Source organism: Elephas maximus, chromosome 13 (genome assembly GCF_024166365.1).
Source record: "Elephas maximus indicus isolate mEleMax1 chromosome 13, mEleMax1 primary haplotype, whole genome shotgun sequence".
NCBI lineage: Eukaryota > Metazoa > Chordata > Mammalia > Proboscidea > Elephantidae > Elephas > Elephas maximus.
The window spans coordinates 45655879-45674325 of NC_064831.1; the positions used below are offsets into that span (position 1 = coordinate 45655879).

At 40.5% G+C, this 18447-nt stretch overlaps 1 protein-coding gene across 1 annotated transcript; it reads right to left on the reverse strand.

The window, feature by feature from the left end:
* Window positions 1-770: 770 nt before the first annotated feature.
* RSL24D1 (ribosomal L24 domain containing 1) lies at window positions 771-17587 on the reverse strand. Its single transcript, XM_049852636.1, has 6 exons — window positions 17445-17587; window positions 12823-12936; window positions 11051-11123; window positions 5995-6058; window positions 3715-3800; window positions 771-2452 (listed from the first exon to the last, which is right to left on the reverse strand). The coding sequence occupies exons 1-6, from the start codon at window positions 17523-17525 to the stop codon at window positions 2379-2381; spliced, it is 492 nt and encodes a 163-aa protein (XP_049708593.1). The 5' UTR covers window positions 17526-17587; the 3' UTR covers window positions 771-2378.
* Between the last annotated feature and the right edge of the window lie 860 nt (window positions 17588-18447).

Genomic DNA, 18447 nt, shown 5'->3' on the forward strand with positions numbered 1-18447 from the left:
AAGCGTTGTATCATGCTACCCCTCACGCAACACTGTAAAAGGACAACTCACCTCAGTGATCCTCACTAAGCTTACAGACTAAAACTGTGGAATTTACATCCATATTGTTTATAATGATATCGTGGGTCTCAAAATGCTATGAAACTATTAAGAGAACCATCTGGATGCTAAACCTGAGATGCAACGTCAATTCAACCCAATTTTTCCGAATTGTTGATCTCAAGGCAAAGGCATCATGTTCACTAACTAGCAAGAGAGAAAACTTGTTTCCTAAGAATATGTAACTTCAAACATTTTTATATTAAAAAAAATACGAATATGGTATGGAATAAAAAATTCCCAAGAACTTTCAGAAACGTCTTTCACTGCATATATCACTTACCTTGATCTCTACAGCAACAATGTTACTTACAAGAACTTTTAGAAATGTCTTTCACTGCACATAACACTTATCTGGATCTTGACGGCAGTAATGTTACTTATAAGAGCCTTAACAAATGTCTTCCATTGCATGTATCACTTACTTTGATCTTCACGGAAGTAATGTTACTTACAAGTAAACTGCACTTTACAAATAAGAACATAGAGGTAGAACTACACTGGAATGAAGGTCTTCTCACACTCCAGCCAGTCGAAATTCCCTATTTATATAACCTAAGCAGCATTTGTAATCTAAATTCTGCCTTAAAAACACCAATGTAAAACTGACAGATTTACTTAATAGTCTTAATATATTTCAAGTCATAAGCAATGTAAAAATATAGAAACATGAAATATTAAGTACATGTAGTCCCCGACTTAGGATGTATCGGAGCTACAATGAATCGTTATTACAAACATCTTTTGTTTCTGTACATGTTACTGTGAGCTGTATGTACCATAGACAGTGCTGCAGCACATTACTGTGAGCTGTACGTACCATAGACAGTGCTGCAGCACATTACTGTGAGCTGTATGTCCCATAGACAGTGCTGCAGCACGTTACTGTGAGCTGTACGTACCATAGACAGTGCTGCAGCACGTTACTGTGAGCTGTATGTACCACAGACAGTGCTGCAGCACGTTACTGTGAGCTGTATGTACTATGGACAGTGCTGCAGCATGTTACTGTGAGCTGCATGTACTATAGACAGTGCTGCCCCATGTTAGTGTGAGCTGTATGTACCATAGACATTGCTGGAGCACATGCTACTGTGAGCTGTATGTACCATACACGGTGCTGCAGCACATGTTACTGTGAGCTGTATGTACTACAGACAGTGCTGCAGCACATAATTTCCTGATGGTATTATTCTCAGATGTTCACTCGCAGATGTTCAAAGATCAGATTCTGATAATAAAAGGCAGTAATAATGAAAACTTCAAAAAAAGAGGTATTTGACTTACATCAGAACCAAGTTACAACACAGTCATTAGAACAGAACCCCATTGTAAGTCAGAGGCTACCTGCACTTCTCTTTAATTAAATATCTCTCCTACTCAATAGTATGTATGGGGTAAGCTATTTTCTCCGAAGTAATAGATACTCCAGGGCTTTGTTTAAAACTTTTAAATAATATGTAGGCACCCATTTTAGAAAAGATTTCATCTTACGTGCAAATAATGCACACTCTATACATGAATTCTATTTTCCAAAAATTACGAGCTTTTTTAAAGAAAACTATGCAACAAAGTTTAAAAGGCACTAGGATCCCGCCACTTCTAACTCAATGCCAATCTGGAAAAATAAAGCTTGCTCTACCAGGAATCTCAAGTTAGAACAGAATACTCTACAGTGTGGAAATTAATAGAATTTTGTGCCATTTCTATTTAGCTCTCACCTCCAACTTCCAGAACTAGCTAGCAGAAAGTTAAACATAGTCAGAACAGTTCAACATAATGAGGCTTCCATCTACAAGGCCATTACGCTCTTCTAAGATGCTATTAACCTACACGGAAAATCTTAAAAACAAAATAAAAATATCACCAGGCCAATTTTCATACAGATTGTCAGTGCCTTGTTGTGTCCCCCTCTTCTACAATACTAATAAAGGGAGGAAATTACTGCAAAGAAAATTTTATTTTGTGTATCATTAGCTACGAATCTTTGTCACTACACAGATGCCGTGCAATGACATTCTCCAAACGTAGACCATTTTATGCCCACAATTCACTTCTGTAGTTACAAACAGAATTTTCCTATTTACACATCAGTGAAGATTTAACACTGAGATATAATCAAACATCTATAACATCTGAGGTTTTACAGAGAGATGTATTTTTAATCACCTTTCATTTGAGTGACCTTATGTAAAAAATACATCAATCATTTAGAAGTTCCAAGTCTTCAAAGAAGTTTTCAATTGCACACACAGAAATGGTTACAGACAGTGAGATTTTTAGGACACATCTTCCATATCCACGTCCTCTTGTAATTTCTGTACCATTTTTTCTTCCAGCTGCTTTCCTTTGCCTTAAAAAAAAAAAAAAAAAACTTTATCAATTCACTGTCACCTTGCAGAAGTCATACTAACATTTTACAAAGGACCTGGAATGATTTAGAATAATTATTAGCTATTTCTAAGATATGTAAAAATAATAATAGCAAAATGTATATGGCACTTATGCTATCCCTTGCATTAAGTAAGCACGTCACATGTATTTGCTCATCTCACCCTCACTGCAACCCCCATTTTACAGATGAGAAAACTGAGCACATAGATTAAGTAACTTGCCCAAGGTCACTCAGCTAGTAAACCTAGTAAGTCGAAGAGCTGGGATGTAAACTCTGGCGTTCTGGGGCTGGGGTCCCTGCTCTGAACTCTCTACCACCTTCCTCAAAGAGGGTTACCTAAAAAGTTAGATACAATGCTCACTCCTGTTCTTTTCCAGGTGTCAGTTCATGTCATCCACGCATGGAATGCATTATACACATTCTCCATGGGTTTACCTACTTTGTTTTAATAAAATTTGGTGCAAAACTAATCTAGGTTTTACGCACATCTACTTAACATGTGATTACAGAATTTGACCTTTATTAAGGCTGACATGGAATCAAATTTACAAATAAATCTCACCAAAATTTCTTACCTTTTAAATAATCTGCATAAATTATTAAATTATATAACAAATTGTACTTGGCACTGGCTAAATAGGACTGGTTTTCTAGAACTTCACAAAAGAAACCAGGCACATGAACTGCCCAAACTACTGAATAACATTAAGTTAAACACAGAGAAGGATTAAATATAAGATAGTTCTCAAATTTTAGTGTGCATCAGAATCCACAGGAAAGCTAATAAAGAACACAGAGGCCCAGACGCAAAGGGCCCAGGCCTTTGTATTTTCACCAAGATCCCAAGTAATCCTGCTACCAACCAAAGTTTGAAAACCGCTAATATAAAATATAGTCCTTTAATCAAGACAGGTGTGATGCAAAATCACCTATGAAATTATTACTCAAATCATTTTGCTTAACTTGGAGAGCTAACATAACAAGATTTTATGAGTAGGGGAAAAGAAAGACCACATGCAATAGACTGACTAGGAAATACACTGAATGAACCACATTTTTATAAATCACGTCACATCATAAATGTACTATGAAAGATTAATATATAAATGAAAAAGACTTCCCTTAAAAGTTAGGCGACACCCAATTACACAGACCACAGAAGGCTGGATTTTCTATCTCCCCGCTTAAAGCAAACAACTCCTGTGCTATGCAGTACTCACCTGCAAGAGGAGCCCGGATGAGATGGATATTTTGCTTGACTTCTTTGATGTCCTGAACTTTCTGTAGCTCTTTATTTTTCTTTAACCTAGAATAGGGCAAATCGAGCCAAAAGTTCAGTTACTAAAGCTTCTCTAAAAGCCATTAGTTCACAATGCGGTTATTAAGTTTCATTAATTAATTTAGTCACACAGATGGAATGGAAACCAGGTGGCTGCCCTTCTGTTCCCCCACCCCCGCCCCAGTCCATCCAGAGCAGAGCATCATCAAACGAATGAAGAGTCTCCCTGTCCTCTAAAATTACTCACAAAAAAGCAGAATCTATCTTACATTTACCCTCAAATTTAAGGTAAAGCCACCTGTTCAGCCTTAGAGAGGCACATTTTCTTCCTTCACAACTCAAACTCATAATGATTTTCCAGTTTCTAATTTTTTTTTTTAATTAGCTCAAACAAGGTTCCTACACTACCAACTTCTTCATCCACTGCACCCTAGTGCCTAGTCCAGCATCTGGGGCAAAATGGGAGCTCAATAGATATTCAGTGAGTCAGTGGAGAAATGGCATTTAATGAAGAAAAGAATTAACAGAAATCAGCCTCTATGACACACACCACAGTGCTCTATCTCAGAAAACAATCTCAAATTGTTAAAGTGCCTACATCTTTTCTCCTCAGATACCACAGTCTCTACGTTACCTAACTTCTAAATCGTTCAGTAAATACGAGAGCACAAAACACTGAAAGTCGTTCAACAAAAATGCTAACAGACTACTTCTCAAACATTTACACCTCTTTTCTGTAATGCTTTAACATTTTTTTTTTTTTAAATCACAAAGCTGCTGGCACCTGCTTCTTTTCTGTAACAGACATCCATAGTAATTAGACTATAATAATATCCTAACTGTGAACAGCCAATTCCAGGTGGGAAGACAGAAAGTACAAGATAAGTCTTAAACATTCTGTTAGGCATAAAGCAAGAAAGCGGCTGAAAAACAATGAGGCCTAGGAGAACACCTGATGCTGCTCCCACAGGCCAACCTGTGCACTTAAAAATCAAAAAACCAAGCCCAGTGCCGTTGAGTCGATTCCAACTCATAGCAACCCTATAAGACAGAGTAGAACTGCCCCATAGAGGTTCCAAGGAATGCCTGGCAGATTTGAACTCCCAATGCTTTGGTTAGCAGCCGTAGCACTTAACCACTACGCCACCAGGGTTTCCCCTGTGCACTTAGGATATCAAAATAGACAACAGTAAAGAGTTACAGCCCACTGAATGCCACAAGACCCACGAACACACAGAGATATGAATGAATGAATGAAACAAAGGGAGAAAAGAAAGCTCTTTCTTACATGAGAAACCGAATAATAAATGTAGAAGAAATGACAGAATTAGTAAAAAAAAAAACGACTTGCCAACAATCACGACAGTAATTAATTCAGGAAAGACTCTCTCCAATGGATGCTAAAACCAGTGAGTACAAGTCTGAAGAACAGGCTCTTTGCAGAGTCTCAACGTATCTGCCCCAATATACGTATTAATTAAAAAGGGGAAAAAAATGGTAGCTTTCCAGTGGAGAAACCTGGCAGACACAATCTTAACCAAGTGGTCAAAGTTACCATCACCAATAAGGGGATATCATGTGCTTCCTGAGGGGATGCACTGAGAAGGATACACCATCACTTCGTGATATTCTTGCCAGAGGTACTTAGCCTCAATCTAATCATGAGAAAATGATCAGACAAAATTGAGAAACATTCTATAAAAATCATTTACCTAGTCTCTTCAAAAATGTCAATGGCATGTAAGATAAAGAAAGATGAGAAACTGCTCCAGACTGAAGCAGGCTGAAGAGATATGACCACTAAATGCAACGCATGAGCCAGGATTTCTTTTGCTATAAGAAATACTGGAACAATTGGCAAAATCTAAATCAGGTTTGTAGACTTTGTAATAGTATTGTATCAGTGTAATTCCCTGATTTTGATATCTATAGCAGAGTTATGTAAGAGGGCTCTATTTTTAGAATATACACACTGAGGTATATGTAAGAGGAAAAGAGTGTCACGTCTCCAACATACTATACACAGAAAGAAGCAAAGACAAAGTGAATGTGGTGCAATGATACTAAATATATACAGTAAATCTTCGTAATATTCTTACAAGTTTTTGTTAAATCTGAAATTACGTCAAAATAAAAATTGCAAAAAAAAAAAACAAACTAGTGCCTCTAGATTTCTACCAGTAATTATTTTTCCAAGCATTACTTTACACAAGTTTCCTACCTGTTCATTATAAATGTAGCCTGGCGCTTCTGTTTGATCTCTTCAACTCTCTTCATTGCTTCAACTACAAAAAAAAATTCATAAAAGTTAGCAGCACATTTATGCACATCCAAGCGGTAAGATTCTAATCAACAAGTATTTTAACAAAGTATTTCTTTATTCTGAATGCCTGATTTACAAGTGTATTTAAAAGAAAAAAATTCATTGCCAAGACAATCCCTACTAAGGGGTGAAGAAAGTATGTACTCTTGGCTGACACCACTGACTCACTTGATCTTTCACAAATATCACTTCTCTCGTGTTTACTTTGTGAAAGCCTTCATTTCGACTACATTTACCTTCTACTTTAAACCAGTCCAACGCTTTTCAAATTTTATTCTACACAGAACTTGGATTAAATGCAACTAATTTCAATGGCAATGGGTGGGGTTTTTAATACCGTCCTTAGTTTGTAATCCCCATGAAGACAGCACCTTTCTGGTCATGATCACCACTTTTTCTTCAAGTGCCTGGGTTATGGTCAGCACTTAAGTAAATATTGGTAGAATGAACCAATCATCAATCTTGCCACCATCCCAACCACCAAAATACAGCTATTTTGGAAAATGTGTACAGGAGCTTATACTGGCCAAAAGAGAGCTCTGAATCTATACCACGATGTCCAGTATAAGACGAACAACATTTAATTTTAAACTTTCTAATACCTACATTAAAAAAAGTAAAAACAGATGAAATTAATTTTAATGATATATTTTGTTTAATCCAATATATCCAAAATATTTCATTTCAACATCAATATAAAAGAATGATTAATGCAGAATTTGCACTCTTGTTTTTATACTAAGTCTTCAAAATCTGGTGTCTGTTTTACATTTACAGCACACCTCAGTGAGACACATTCCAAGTGCTCAGCAGCCCTCGTGGCTTGTGGCTACTGCTGCACTGACCAGCACAACTCCCAGTCTAACTCCTTAAAGTATACAGTCGGTCACCTGCCAATATGAGGAATTACAGTAAATTCACATGGTCTTAAAGTATCTCCTCAGAAGACACTTACTACGTACAAAGGGTAAAAGTGCAACCCTGCAGTGCGGAAACATGGCAGACACACCGTAACCAAGCAGCCAGAATCAACATCGCCAGTCACGGGACTCATCGACAGCAGGCGCCGCCTCACGTTGACGCACTGGCGACAAGTCAGCATCACTTCTGTGATGGTCCTACCAAGGTGCACTACCTGAACCTACCCAACTAAGATTTTATACCAGGTATCTGGCCCATGTTCTTCAACAATGGCAATGTTATAAAGCGTAAAGAAAGACTCGGCAATTGTTCCAGGTTAAGAGACTAAAGAGAGATGATATGTACTGTTCTCACCACTCTTGTTACAAAGGATATTACTGGGATAATCGGAGAAATCTGAATAGACTGACGTTAGATAGAATTGTATCAATACTGCACAATTTAGGGATAAAGGAGCATCACGTATGCAACTGACAAACTATTAGAAAAAAATTATACAAGAGAAGGAAGGGAATGGGATAAGAAGGGAAGAAAGATGAGAGGTTAAACGCAATTAAATGTTAACATTTGGGAAATCTAGAGGAAGAATATCCAAGAAGTCTATTTCTGCAACTTTTCGGTGAGTCTGAAATTATGTCAACATCATCACCACCTGGGAACTGTCTAGAAACGCAGAATCTTGGCCCCATCCAGACCTAACGAGCTCACCAGAAGGCTCCATGAGGCCTCTAGTATTAAAGTGACATCTGTATGGATAACTCTAAGAAAACATCAACTCTAAATCTATACACGCTCTAAGTTTAGAATTAATATCGCCTTGATGGCAACGAGTTCCTATCCCCTGAGCCCTGGTGGCACAGAGGTTAAGGGCTCAGCTGCTAATCAAAAGGTTGGCAGTTCGAATCCACCATCCACTCCCTGGAAACCCTATGGGGCAGTTCCACCCTGTCCTATGGGTCATTATGAGTCAGAACCAACACAACAGCAATGGGTTCGGAATTCAAAAAAAGAGTCGTAAGGCCAAGTTCCAGTACTCAGAGCTATTTCCACACCTTAAAGTTACTCAGAAGAGGAATAAACACAAGTGGCAGGTAAATATTTTCCATAGAATAATATGCTGTATTTTCAAACATTCTATAAAAGCAAAAACGCTTTAAATATAGAAAGCACCTAACAAATATTAAAACTTGATCTATAGCACAGAGACACCTGAGGGGTTAAAACACAAACTACTGTCCCTAGTATTCTTGCTTTTGAAGTTCTCCTACTGCTGTTTCTGTCTACATCCATCAGCAGCTTGACAAATGCCGCCCAATCCACATCCGCACGTAACCCAGTAAGGTAACTAATGAATATAAAACTACTGTCAGTAGGTTCTCACAGACAAGATAATACTGGAATACTGGGGATGTGGAGAATCAACCAATCTTTTCAGAGGGCAATATATGATTTCTGGAACACTACTGACATTAAAGAGGCCCTGCTGGCACAGTGGTTAAAGCGCTCAGCTGCTCATCAAAATGTTGGGGGTTCGAACCCATCAGCCGCTCCACATGAGAGTCGTGGCAGTCTGCTTCTGTAAAGGTTTATAGCCTTGGAAATCCTATGGGGGAGTTCTACTCTGTTGCTATGAGTCAAGATTGACTCAACAGCAGTGGGGCTGTTTTGGTTAACTGAGAATAACTTCTTTTTTTTACTAATTATGCAAACTAGCAGGAAACATTTTTAAGTTTCAGAAGACTCTCATACTCTCTCTACCTAGCAGATCTTCTCTGAAAAGTCTATTTTTAGGATCCCAAAACGGAAAGGTAACAATCTGTTCAGGGGAGGAAAAAATCAACAGAGCACTGCTTCTTACAGAATTTACAATTAAATATATGAGCGGGGTAAGGGAGTCAGACTCTGTGATAATACCTGAACCAATTACCGTCTAACAGAAACAATAGGGAAACTCAGTAAAATGCACCTAAGGGGCACGGGCTACGTGTGCCTTATTCATCTACATATTCCCAGAAGAAACAAGGTACTGCCAGAGTCAGTGCTTAATAAATGTGTGCTGAACTAAAGTAATTAAGAAAACTGCAGAAAACATTATCGCTAAAATAATATGAAGTCTAAGCACAGCTCTATGACGTGAAACCAGCATGGGAGATTATAACTAAATATCCACTATGACTAAATGGGATCTGCAGCTCAGACTCACTGTCAAGCCATTCACCAACTAGAAGCAGCTATAAAATATGTAAAAACCATCTGGAGACGCTCTTTTCAGGTAGGTACAAAACGAAGTAAAACTGAATGGGGACCAGAAATGATTCAGAACTTTCCAAAATGTGAAAACACCCAGAAATCTAAGAAACTGTCTTGACAAGGGTACCTTTTGGATTATTCTATAAAGTTATTAATCTCTTCAGAAATCCTTGATTTTTAATCAGTGTTATTTGTTTGCCAAATAAACTCAATAAAATCAACTGCTTTTCAGAACTTAACTTTTTCCTCTAATTACAAAACAGGAAGTAAAGAGAGAGCCCTTATTTTAAAAAAAAAAAAAGAACAAGAAAAATTATCTGGTCAAACTATTCACACAGCTGCAACTTTCCTGGGTCAAAGACTTAACAAGCGTAAAGTAGCATCGCTGCCACATTTATGTAATCAGAGAAGGAAAAAGAGGCAGACCATTTAGGGCTATGTGGAAAAGGTAACACAAATCTCAACTCTGAACACTCCACATTGTTCAGGAGGATAAACAAAGCTTTGTTAGGTGCCATCAAGTCCATTTCGACTCACAGTGACAGAGCAGAACTGTTCCGTAAGGGTTTCTAGGCTGTAAATCGTTCTGGGAGCAGATCACCAGGTCTTTCTCCCACAGAATCACAGCCCAGCGCTTAACCGCTGGGCCAGCAGGCTCCTTAGACAAAGCTGGAGAAGGTGTCACATACTACTACCAAGGTCCACAAGTTTTCTGTTCCTCCCGGAGGTCTTGTGGCTGACGGAGGAAAAGGTGTTCAAAGGGCTGCTCTATGAGCTAATATAAAAAAAAAATATAGGAGGGCAATAAAGTTCAGGAATTCTAAACCTTAGGGACTTCTATTAACAAACCCTATCACCCTCACAGCCAATAATCAGAAACAGCTAAAGGTTGCGTAAGGGAGCCATGGGGGGAAACAGAAAGCAGGGCTGAGGCTCAAACACACAAGAACACAGAAAAATCTATAAGCACCTCGAGGCACCTAAGTTTTACTTTATTAAAGTCTCAGCCTACTTCAGGGGGAAAAAAAAGACAAAAACTAAATATAATTGCTTTTAATTTCAGTAGCCTGCAGTTTCATTAAGGAGTCCAGTGGTAAAGTGGTTAAGCGCTTGGCTGCTAACCCAAAGGTCAGCGGTTCAAACCTACCAAAAGCTCCACAGGAGAAAAGACCTGGCAATCTGCTTCCATAAAGATTGGTCTTGGAAACCCGACAGGGCAGTTCTATGCTGTCCTACAGGGTCACTAGGAGTTGGATTCGATTCATTGGCAACAGGGGTAGCTTCATTAAACCAAGCACTCAGAAGAAATTCTGTTAGAAATTATCACCTGAATAGCTGCATTTTTAAATTTTACATGGGCACTAAATTTTCTAAGTTATTTAAATAGACTGTTTATAGCCCCAAAGTGATCTAGTAAAATATGCTGGGTTTTGTGTATATTTTGATTATGCCACACTCCCCACCACAAAATTATTCTCCATCTCTTTTTTTCCTTCAGATTTCTGGATGCTTATATATCTCTGTGTGGACACTTCAAATAATAGCCAATTTAATAATTACACTGTATTTATAACAGATATATCAGCCAATTCTGAAGAGGATTTTTGGATAGCTTATAACAAAAAACACAAATACTCAAGAACCATTAAAGCAAGGGTAGAATAATAAAAGCCAAGCAATAAAAAGGAAAATAAAATTAATATTTAAACAATTGACATTAAAATTAAGGTAACAGCCCAAGCCAGTCTCTCTTAAAAATTCCTGGTATTCTCTTGTGACTTACTAGTTTTACTCCACAGCTCTCGCTGGTATTTGACAGGTTCATTTCTACGTTTTTCAAATTCAAATGAATTATCCTACAGAAGGAAGAGAGAGAAATATATACACTTCTGTACATATACACACACACGGTTTAAGACAGGTAGAATGGTACCATTTCTTAAAACTTATTCTCTTTTTCCTAAGAGTTCAGGGTGTCAAACCACACAGACTAAGATTCCCCTCCAGGGTGCTCTCACAGAATACAAGTTTTCAAAACCTATTCTCCTTTACATCCTCTCTGTATAAGATACCCCTACTGAAAACACCTCTGCATGTGAGCGATTCTCAAAGGGAGGAGAGGGGACAGTATCGTCCCCATTCCCAGAAGGGCATGTCTAACAATCAAGGGGATTATAAACAAACTAAAAAAGGTTCCCTAATATCCCATCCTGAGGTAAGACTCGGTCAGAAGACTTTTTATTAGGTTCAACAATATGAAATTGCCATTTTTCATAGATTAAAAACAGTCAAATATCAAGAATTTCCTATGATTCAACCTAAATGCCTGTTACAGCACAAAAGTGTGAAACCAAACATCTTCAAATAAATGTAGTGCTAGCCTGAGAGTCTTCAGGTCTCCTCCAAATGTAGATGCCAGTTCTCGAAGTTGGTATTTTGACAGTTAATGATGCCACTAATCCTAAAATATGTAAATTAACTTCGGAAAACCTGCAAGTTTCTTGGAAAAACTACAGGTATCTTTTGGTTTTCACATCTATCTGACACAGGCACAGGAAGTGCGTTCACTCTGTATTTAGCTGTTCTATTTACATGCACTTATCTCTATCCAGGTGGCAGTAACCTCAGAAATGACAAGGTAACTGGTCACCAGTCAATGGCCTTGGCTGACATTCTTCCTTCATTCATGCAGGTGCCGCCTGCACTTGAAGTGCTATGCTTCTCATCCAGACTGAAAATTACTTGTTACAAAAACTGTGATTTGGCCTTGCATCTTGTCTGAACATTTCCTTAAGTCCATTGCAAACCTCTGATTTTAAGGAAGCCACGAAAGGGCTCCACAGCAAGTGCCTGCAGACCCTGCCCTGAAACAATGGAGGTAGGAAAAAGGCTCTGGGGGAGGACGAGGTCGTGGAGGAAGGGGCCAGCTTAAAGATCTTCCTCCAACAAAAGCAGGCTATGCAGCAGCTTTTAGCTCCTCCCTTTACAGGGGTCAAATGTGGACAAGCTTCAGCAGATTCCTACATCAGTTCAGTACAGCAATATGATGACAACGGGCTCACCCCATGGGACTCCCTAACCCCTGACTGCGCTATTCCTCCTCCCACCAACACTACTAACTAATTTCTCTGCTCTCAAACAGTCCTGCTAAGGAAACCTAGGAAGTGATACATGAGTCTATTATAAACCTCATCAGAGCCTTCGCTGCTGCTCAGGAATTCCTCAATTCACCCCTTAACTTCCCCTCAAAAGCTTTGTCCAGAATTTCCAGCTTCACACATTTTAATGATTTTCTCCTTTGTTTGCAAGAACTAAAAACAGCTTTGGAGAATAAGAGAAATCACTTCTACAAACTACATGGAGAATTTTTCTTCCTTTCTCCAGAATTACCACTTTCAGGATCATGTGAGAATAAGATTATTTTCATAACCAAATACACATAAAGCACTAATCGATCATGCTACAGGATGCCTTGTGATAGTTAAATCACATATTCCAAAAACACCAAAATTTGGGGGAAATGTAAACACTATGCTGGTAGCTGGCTGTACTCACCACTGTAAGCTCTTTACCAGCAGCTTTCCGGAACGCTTTAGTCCACCTGACTTTGCGAGGATTGCGCTTCTTTTTAAAGTTTTTATGACATTTGGATTTACAGAACCTGAACACCTATAAGAAACGTAAATTAAAAAATTGAAAGGTCATCATTAGAAGTTTTTTTATTACAAGTGTTAACCCCCATCAGACAAAAAATGACAATGGTTCTCACGCACAATTTCTCCTACCTACTCACAACCTTATTTAGAAACATGAGGGCTACTTTGGCTATCAGCCATCATCCCAAATAAAGGCTAACAGCCCCAAAAATATGATTAAATACTACTAATTTTTTCAGAGTAACAATAAAACCTTAAATAAAAGGAATAATTTTAAGGAAAATCATTTAGGTCTCTTTCCAATTCAGGACAATTTTCAAAATTCACTTTCTATATATCTCAATGGGGATAAAAGTTTCAAACAGCCATTTAGGAATCTCCTTTGATTATTTCCATCTATCTTGCTAAAAGTACAAAATAATTTCAAAAGTGACTAAAACTGGCAATAAACCTGTTTTCTAAACTATGTACAAAGTCCTACTGGGAAGACTCCGTCCTGCTTTAACTCTCCACCTTCATCCCCAAAAAATCTGATCCTTTAACAGTGATCCTTCCGTGTGCTCCTGAAATGGCTCAGTCCAAACCAAACCCACCGCCACTGAGTTGATTCCCACTCATAGCGACCCTATAGGACCGAGTAGAACTGCCCCATAGGGTGGGTTTCCCAAGGAGGGATTGGTGAATTCAAACTGCCAATCTTTCGAACTGACGACCTTTTGGTTAGCAGCTGAGCTCTTAAGCACTGTGCCACCATTATATAAGTCTAAAATGCACTATTTTGTACTTTGTAATGTGTTATTAAGGAGTCCTGGTGGCTATGAGTCTTCTGAATTGACCTGACAGCAATGGGTTAGGTTTTTTGATTTGGTGGCACAAAGGTTAAGAGCTTGGCTGCTAACCCAAAGGTCGGCTGTTCAACCTGCTCAGCGGCTCCACAGGAGAAAAGACCTGGCAATCTACTTCCACAAATATATACAGCCTAGGAAACCCTATGGGGAAGTTCCACTGTCTATGGGGTTGCTACAAGTCGGAATCGACTTGAAGGCACACAACCATAGCAACATAACCACTTGTGTGTATGTTATGGGGGGAATCTGAAGGAAAAAAGTAATTATTTGGGGTTTACGGATCTTGACAAAAAAAAAAAGTTTAATTTTCATTATGCAGAAGGCATGACCCATAACAAAATAGGTCAAAATGAACAATTTAACATTTCAGACTAAATATACCTGTGGAAAGGAGCCATGATGGCACAATGGTTAAGCACTCAGCTGCTAACCCAAAGGCTGGGGGTTCAAACCAACCCACCCACCAGCTCCACGGGAGAAAGATCTGGCTCCTGTGAAGACTACAGCCAGAAAACCCTACGGGGCAGTTCTACTTTGTCAAATGGAGTCACTAAGAGTGGAAAATCGACTCATCAACATCCGACGACAGCATGCTTGTGGATACACCACATCCCGCGATACTTTTCATTTTACGTACACTCTGTTCTGTGGAGAATTGCAGGCCGGTCACCCTACACGCCAGGACACGGTTCTCTTAGAAAGAAACCAGTTCAATCTGACCTGGAACCACACCTCCTGGAAAGCCTTTTCCTAAGAGATTTGAGTGAAAGTAAGTCTACATTCTTGACTTAATTTCAAAGACTAGAAAATATAAAAACTACTGTAGTCTCAGGGAGTAACCCACTATGAAATCATTATCAGTAAATTTTATTAATACTTTGAATATTTCCAACCAAAGTACTACTACCTCTTAAGGAAAAGCCTCCTAAACTTAATACGTACTAGACAACCTCTGGAGCTCTGGTGATACAGTGGTTAAGAGCTCGGCTTCTAACCAAAAAGCTGGCAGTTAAAATCCACCAGCTGTTCTTTGGAAACTCTATGGGGCAGCTCTACTCTGTCATATAGGGTTGCAATGAGTCAGAACTGACTCAACAGCACCTAACAACAACAACAGGCAATCCCTAGGTAAATCCTCATGTCTGAGATCTATCTAACGAGAGGGCTGACCTCCTCCTGGGTCTCCTCAATTCCAATCAGGCCAATGGGAAGTTACAGAGAAGTAAGTCTGAACTCCAAATCTAACAGGCGGTACCTAAAAAGTACAAAGGAGACTGAAGTCCCTGAAGACGTGAAGGGGATTCAATCAGCAAATAAGGAACATCTATTACGTGCCTGATGTTACACCAGGTGCTAGAGATAGATGGACAAAACATGGTACCCCACCTTGAGAAGTCTAGTAGTGATGGGACAGCCTCATTTTGCAAAAAAGAGAGCAAAAGATCATACTAGGATAGAAACAATGGAATGAAAACTCTATACGATAATCATGTATAAAATAATATGGAAACACATCTGAGAAAGTGGTTTCTACAGTTGGGTAAGTGGTAGATGCATTGTGTACGAGGCCAAGTTCATGGCTCAAATTTCCCTTTTAATCTAGTCCTGTATTGTCATACTCAGTCTTCAGCATCCAAGTAATACTATCTAATACCTTAGCCTCAAAGTTCTTCAACCCTTTCTTAGTCCACTGATGCAACACACACTTACCAAGCACTCACTAAAGGTGTACTTGTCCTGTTTGCAAAGCCCGTGAAAATACAGGGCATTCGTACTAATTCTGCCCTTCAAATGCTACCTAAATGACCCTCGTGAAGAGTGTGCTTCTTATTCTTAGCTCAAGTACATACACAAGACTAAATGGGCAGCTCCAGTGCAGAGGCGAGATGTGAAGGCAGAAAGGGACAGGAGCTGGTTGAATGGAAACGGGAAATCCGGAGTGGAAAGGAGGAGTGTGCTGTCACATTATAGAGGGAGCAACCAGAGTCACATAACAATGTGTGTGTATGAGTTTTTGTACGAGAAACTAATGTGAACTGTAAACTTTCACTTAAAGCACAATTAAAAAAAAAAAAAAAAAAGCTACCTAATAAGGCTAAGAGAGAAAGTTTCTATGAAGAGAGTTTCTAAAGCTAAGAAACGAACGACAGAAGGACTAGTTAGGCTATAAAAGTGACAACTGCCTATCTACAAAAATGGCAGGAGGGCAGAAAGAGCAAGGACATCACTACCCTTGCAGCTGTAGAACTGGGAGGGCTTGATAACTAGATACAAAAGGGGAAAGATTCAGAGTCTCAAGTTTCTAGCAAAAATGTCTAAGCAGATGACAGTGGTACTAATTCAGAGGACAAAAAGATTTGAGGTAATAAGGAATTGTTTTCCAGGAGGTTCAGTGTTAGGTACAAGTAGGATTTCCCTGTCTGGGTGAAAATGCAGATTTGGACCTAAGGAAATAACAGATTTGGGAAACATCAACATAGGAAAAAATGAGATACTTGTTCTTTATCAGGGCTTCAAGGCCTCTACCTCTTCTTATTTCGCAGTCAACTCTGTTCTGGACCCATGGTTCTTCATTAGAACAAGCTGGCTCAAAGTCAATTCAACACTGTCCTTGTTATCCACACCTCATCATCTTGATCTTCCACTGTGTCTACAAGATCAATACTCAACTCTAGACAGTTTCCACAATCTACTGTTCTGATTCCAACATCCAACTGAAAAACACTGGACAATAATAAAGCCATGATGACCAGATTATCCACAATGTCATATTGTCCACTGTGAACCAGATCCTGACCTGGCAATCCTTCGGTTCATTCCCTCTGCATTTCTTTCTAGGCTCCTGAGAGCGCGTATTCCAAACCTTCTGTATGCTCTTTTAACTTCACAACTTCGGGCGCTCAACTTCAGCAGGAGCACGTGCTCCTGATTTAATGGAGTCAATACCTTCAGGCTTTAATGGAGACATAGGGAGCTGAAACAGGAACTGCAATTCCTCAGTGCGTCAGAATCACCTTGTTAAAGACACAGAGTCCCAGGTCCTCTCCCTCGACTCCTAGAGGTCCTAACTCAACAGAGGAATTAATATTTTTAATAAGCACCCAGTGAATTCAGAAGCAAAGGTAAGAGAAAGCAAATACGTGTTTGAAAAAAAAACAGAAACGGGAATTCATATATCACTCACAGTCTTTCACACCCAGGCCCTACCTGTATTTATTTATAGACCTATTATGTTTGTACTTAGAGTCCTAGCCTCTATCATCACCTACAATCCAGTAACCACTTAACCAAACAGATGCAGTTACTCCTTTGGTGCCTCTGTTCAAACTATGCACTCTCCCTCCGCCCATCAGAGCTTCTCTTTTCTACTCCAATTTCAAGACCCAGAACAAATGTCACCTCCTTGCTGACTCTGCCTGGGCGTGCACTAGACAGTTTCCGGGGTTCAGGTCCGGTCCGCGGGAGGGACCGGGCCGCCTCACAGAAGCCCAGCTTCTCCAGACTCCGACCAGATTCGCTGAACCTCACGGACAAGGGTGCCCCGGTGACCATCCCCTTCGGGGCGCCCGCGAGAGGAAGCCCCCAGGCGGAGGCCTAGGCCGGAGTTCTCCGCAAAGCCACCTCCGGAGCATCGCGGGGACCCGCGGGCGCGCGCTGGCCTCAGACGCCTCACCTTGCAGTCGTTGCGGACGAACATCATGCCGTGGCCTGGGTAAATGGGCCCAGAACAGAAATAACACTTTTCGATACGCATGTCGACGCCGCGCGGGTATCCACCGGCGAAACGCCGGGCTCGAGAGGAAGTGACGTGCTCCCGTCACCGGAAATGATTCTTCCTAGTCTCTGACCCGAGCAAAGGGCGAGCGGCCTTTGTTCGTCGGGGTTCCTGGGAGTTGGCCGGAACGGGACAGCGCCTCCTAGCGGCTACGTGGGCAAAGCCGCCCTTCCGCGGCCGTGTGGCGCAGGCGCAGAGCTGCAGACCGGGCTTGCGGTCCTTCCGGCAGATGGGCTCGGCCTGGTCTCTAACCCTTGGGCGTACTCTGTACAGGGGTCACCGTGGGTCGGAGTGCACACAACCACAACGCGTTGGGTTTGGGTTTTTTTAAACCATATCCTATATGTCCACATTTAAACCGGTTGCCATCCAGGCGATTCCGACTCATAGCGAACCCTTCAATCGACGTTTACGCATATCTTTTTTTTTTTTTTAAACCTATGGAAGCCCTGGTGACGCAGTGGTTAAGTGCAATGGCTGCTAACCTAAGGGTCGGCTGTTCGAATCCCCCAGGCGCTCCTTGGAAACCTTGCGGGGCAGTTCTACTCTGTTTTATCGGGTCGCTGTGAGTCGGAATCGACTAGGCACCGCGTTTATACTTATGTCTGGGAGGCTGTCCACTTCGGGCGGTCCCTGAAGAGCTCCCGATCCCGCCGATTCCGTCCGAGCCCAGCCCACCTGCCGTGGAAGCGGCGAGGACGACGCCCGACCGGGAACCCGGGCCCTGGGTCTAGAGGCTCGAGGGCTTCACCAAAAACCGAACCAAACCCACTGCCGAGGGGTCAGTTCTGACTTGGGGACCCTATGCGACTTCAGTTTGTGACCACTTAGAGGCGCTCTCAGCTTCGCCCTTCCCCCTCGTTAAGTACTAAACATAAGTGGTAAAAACGCTTTTACGGGA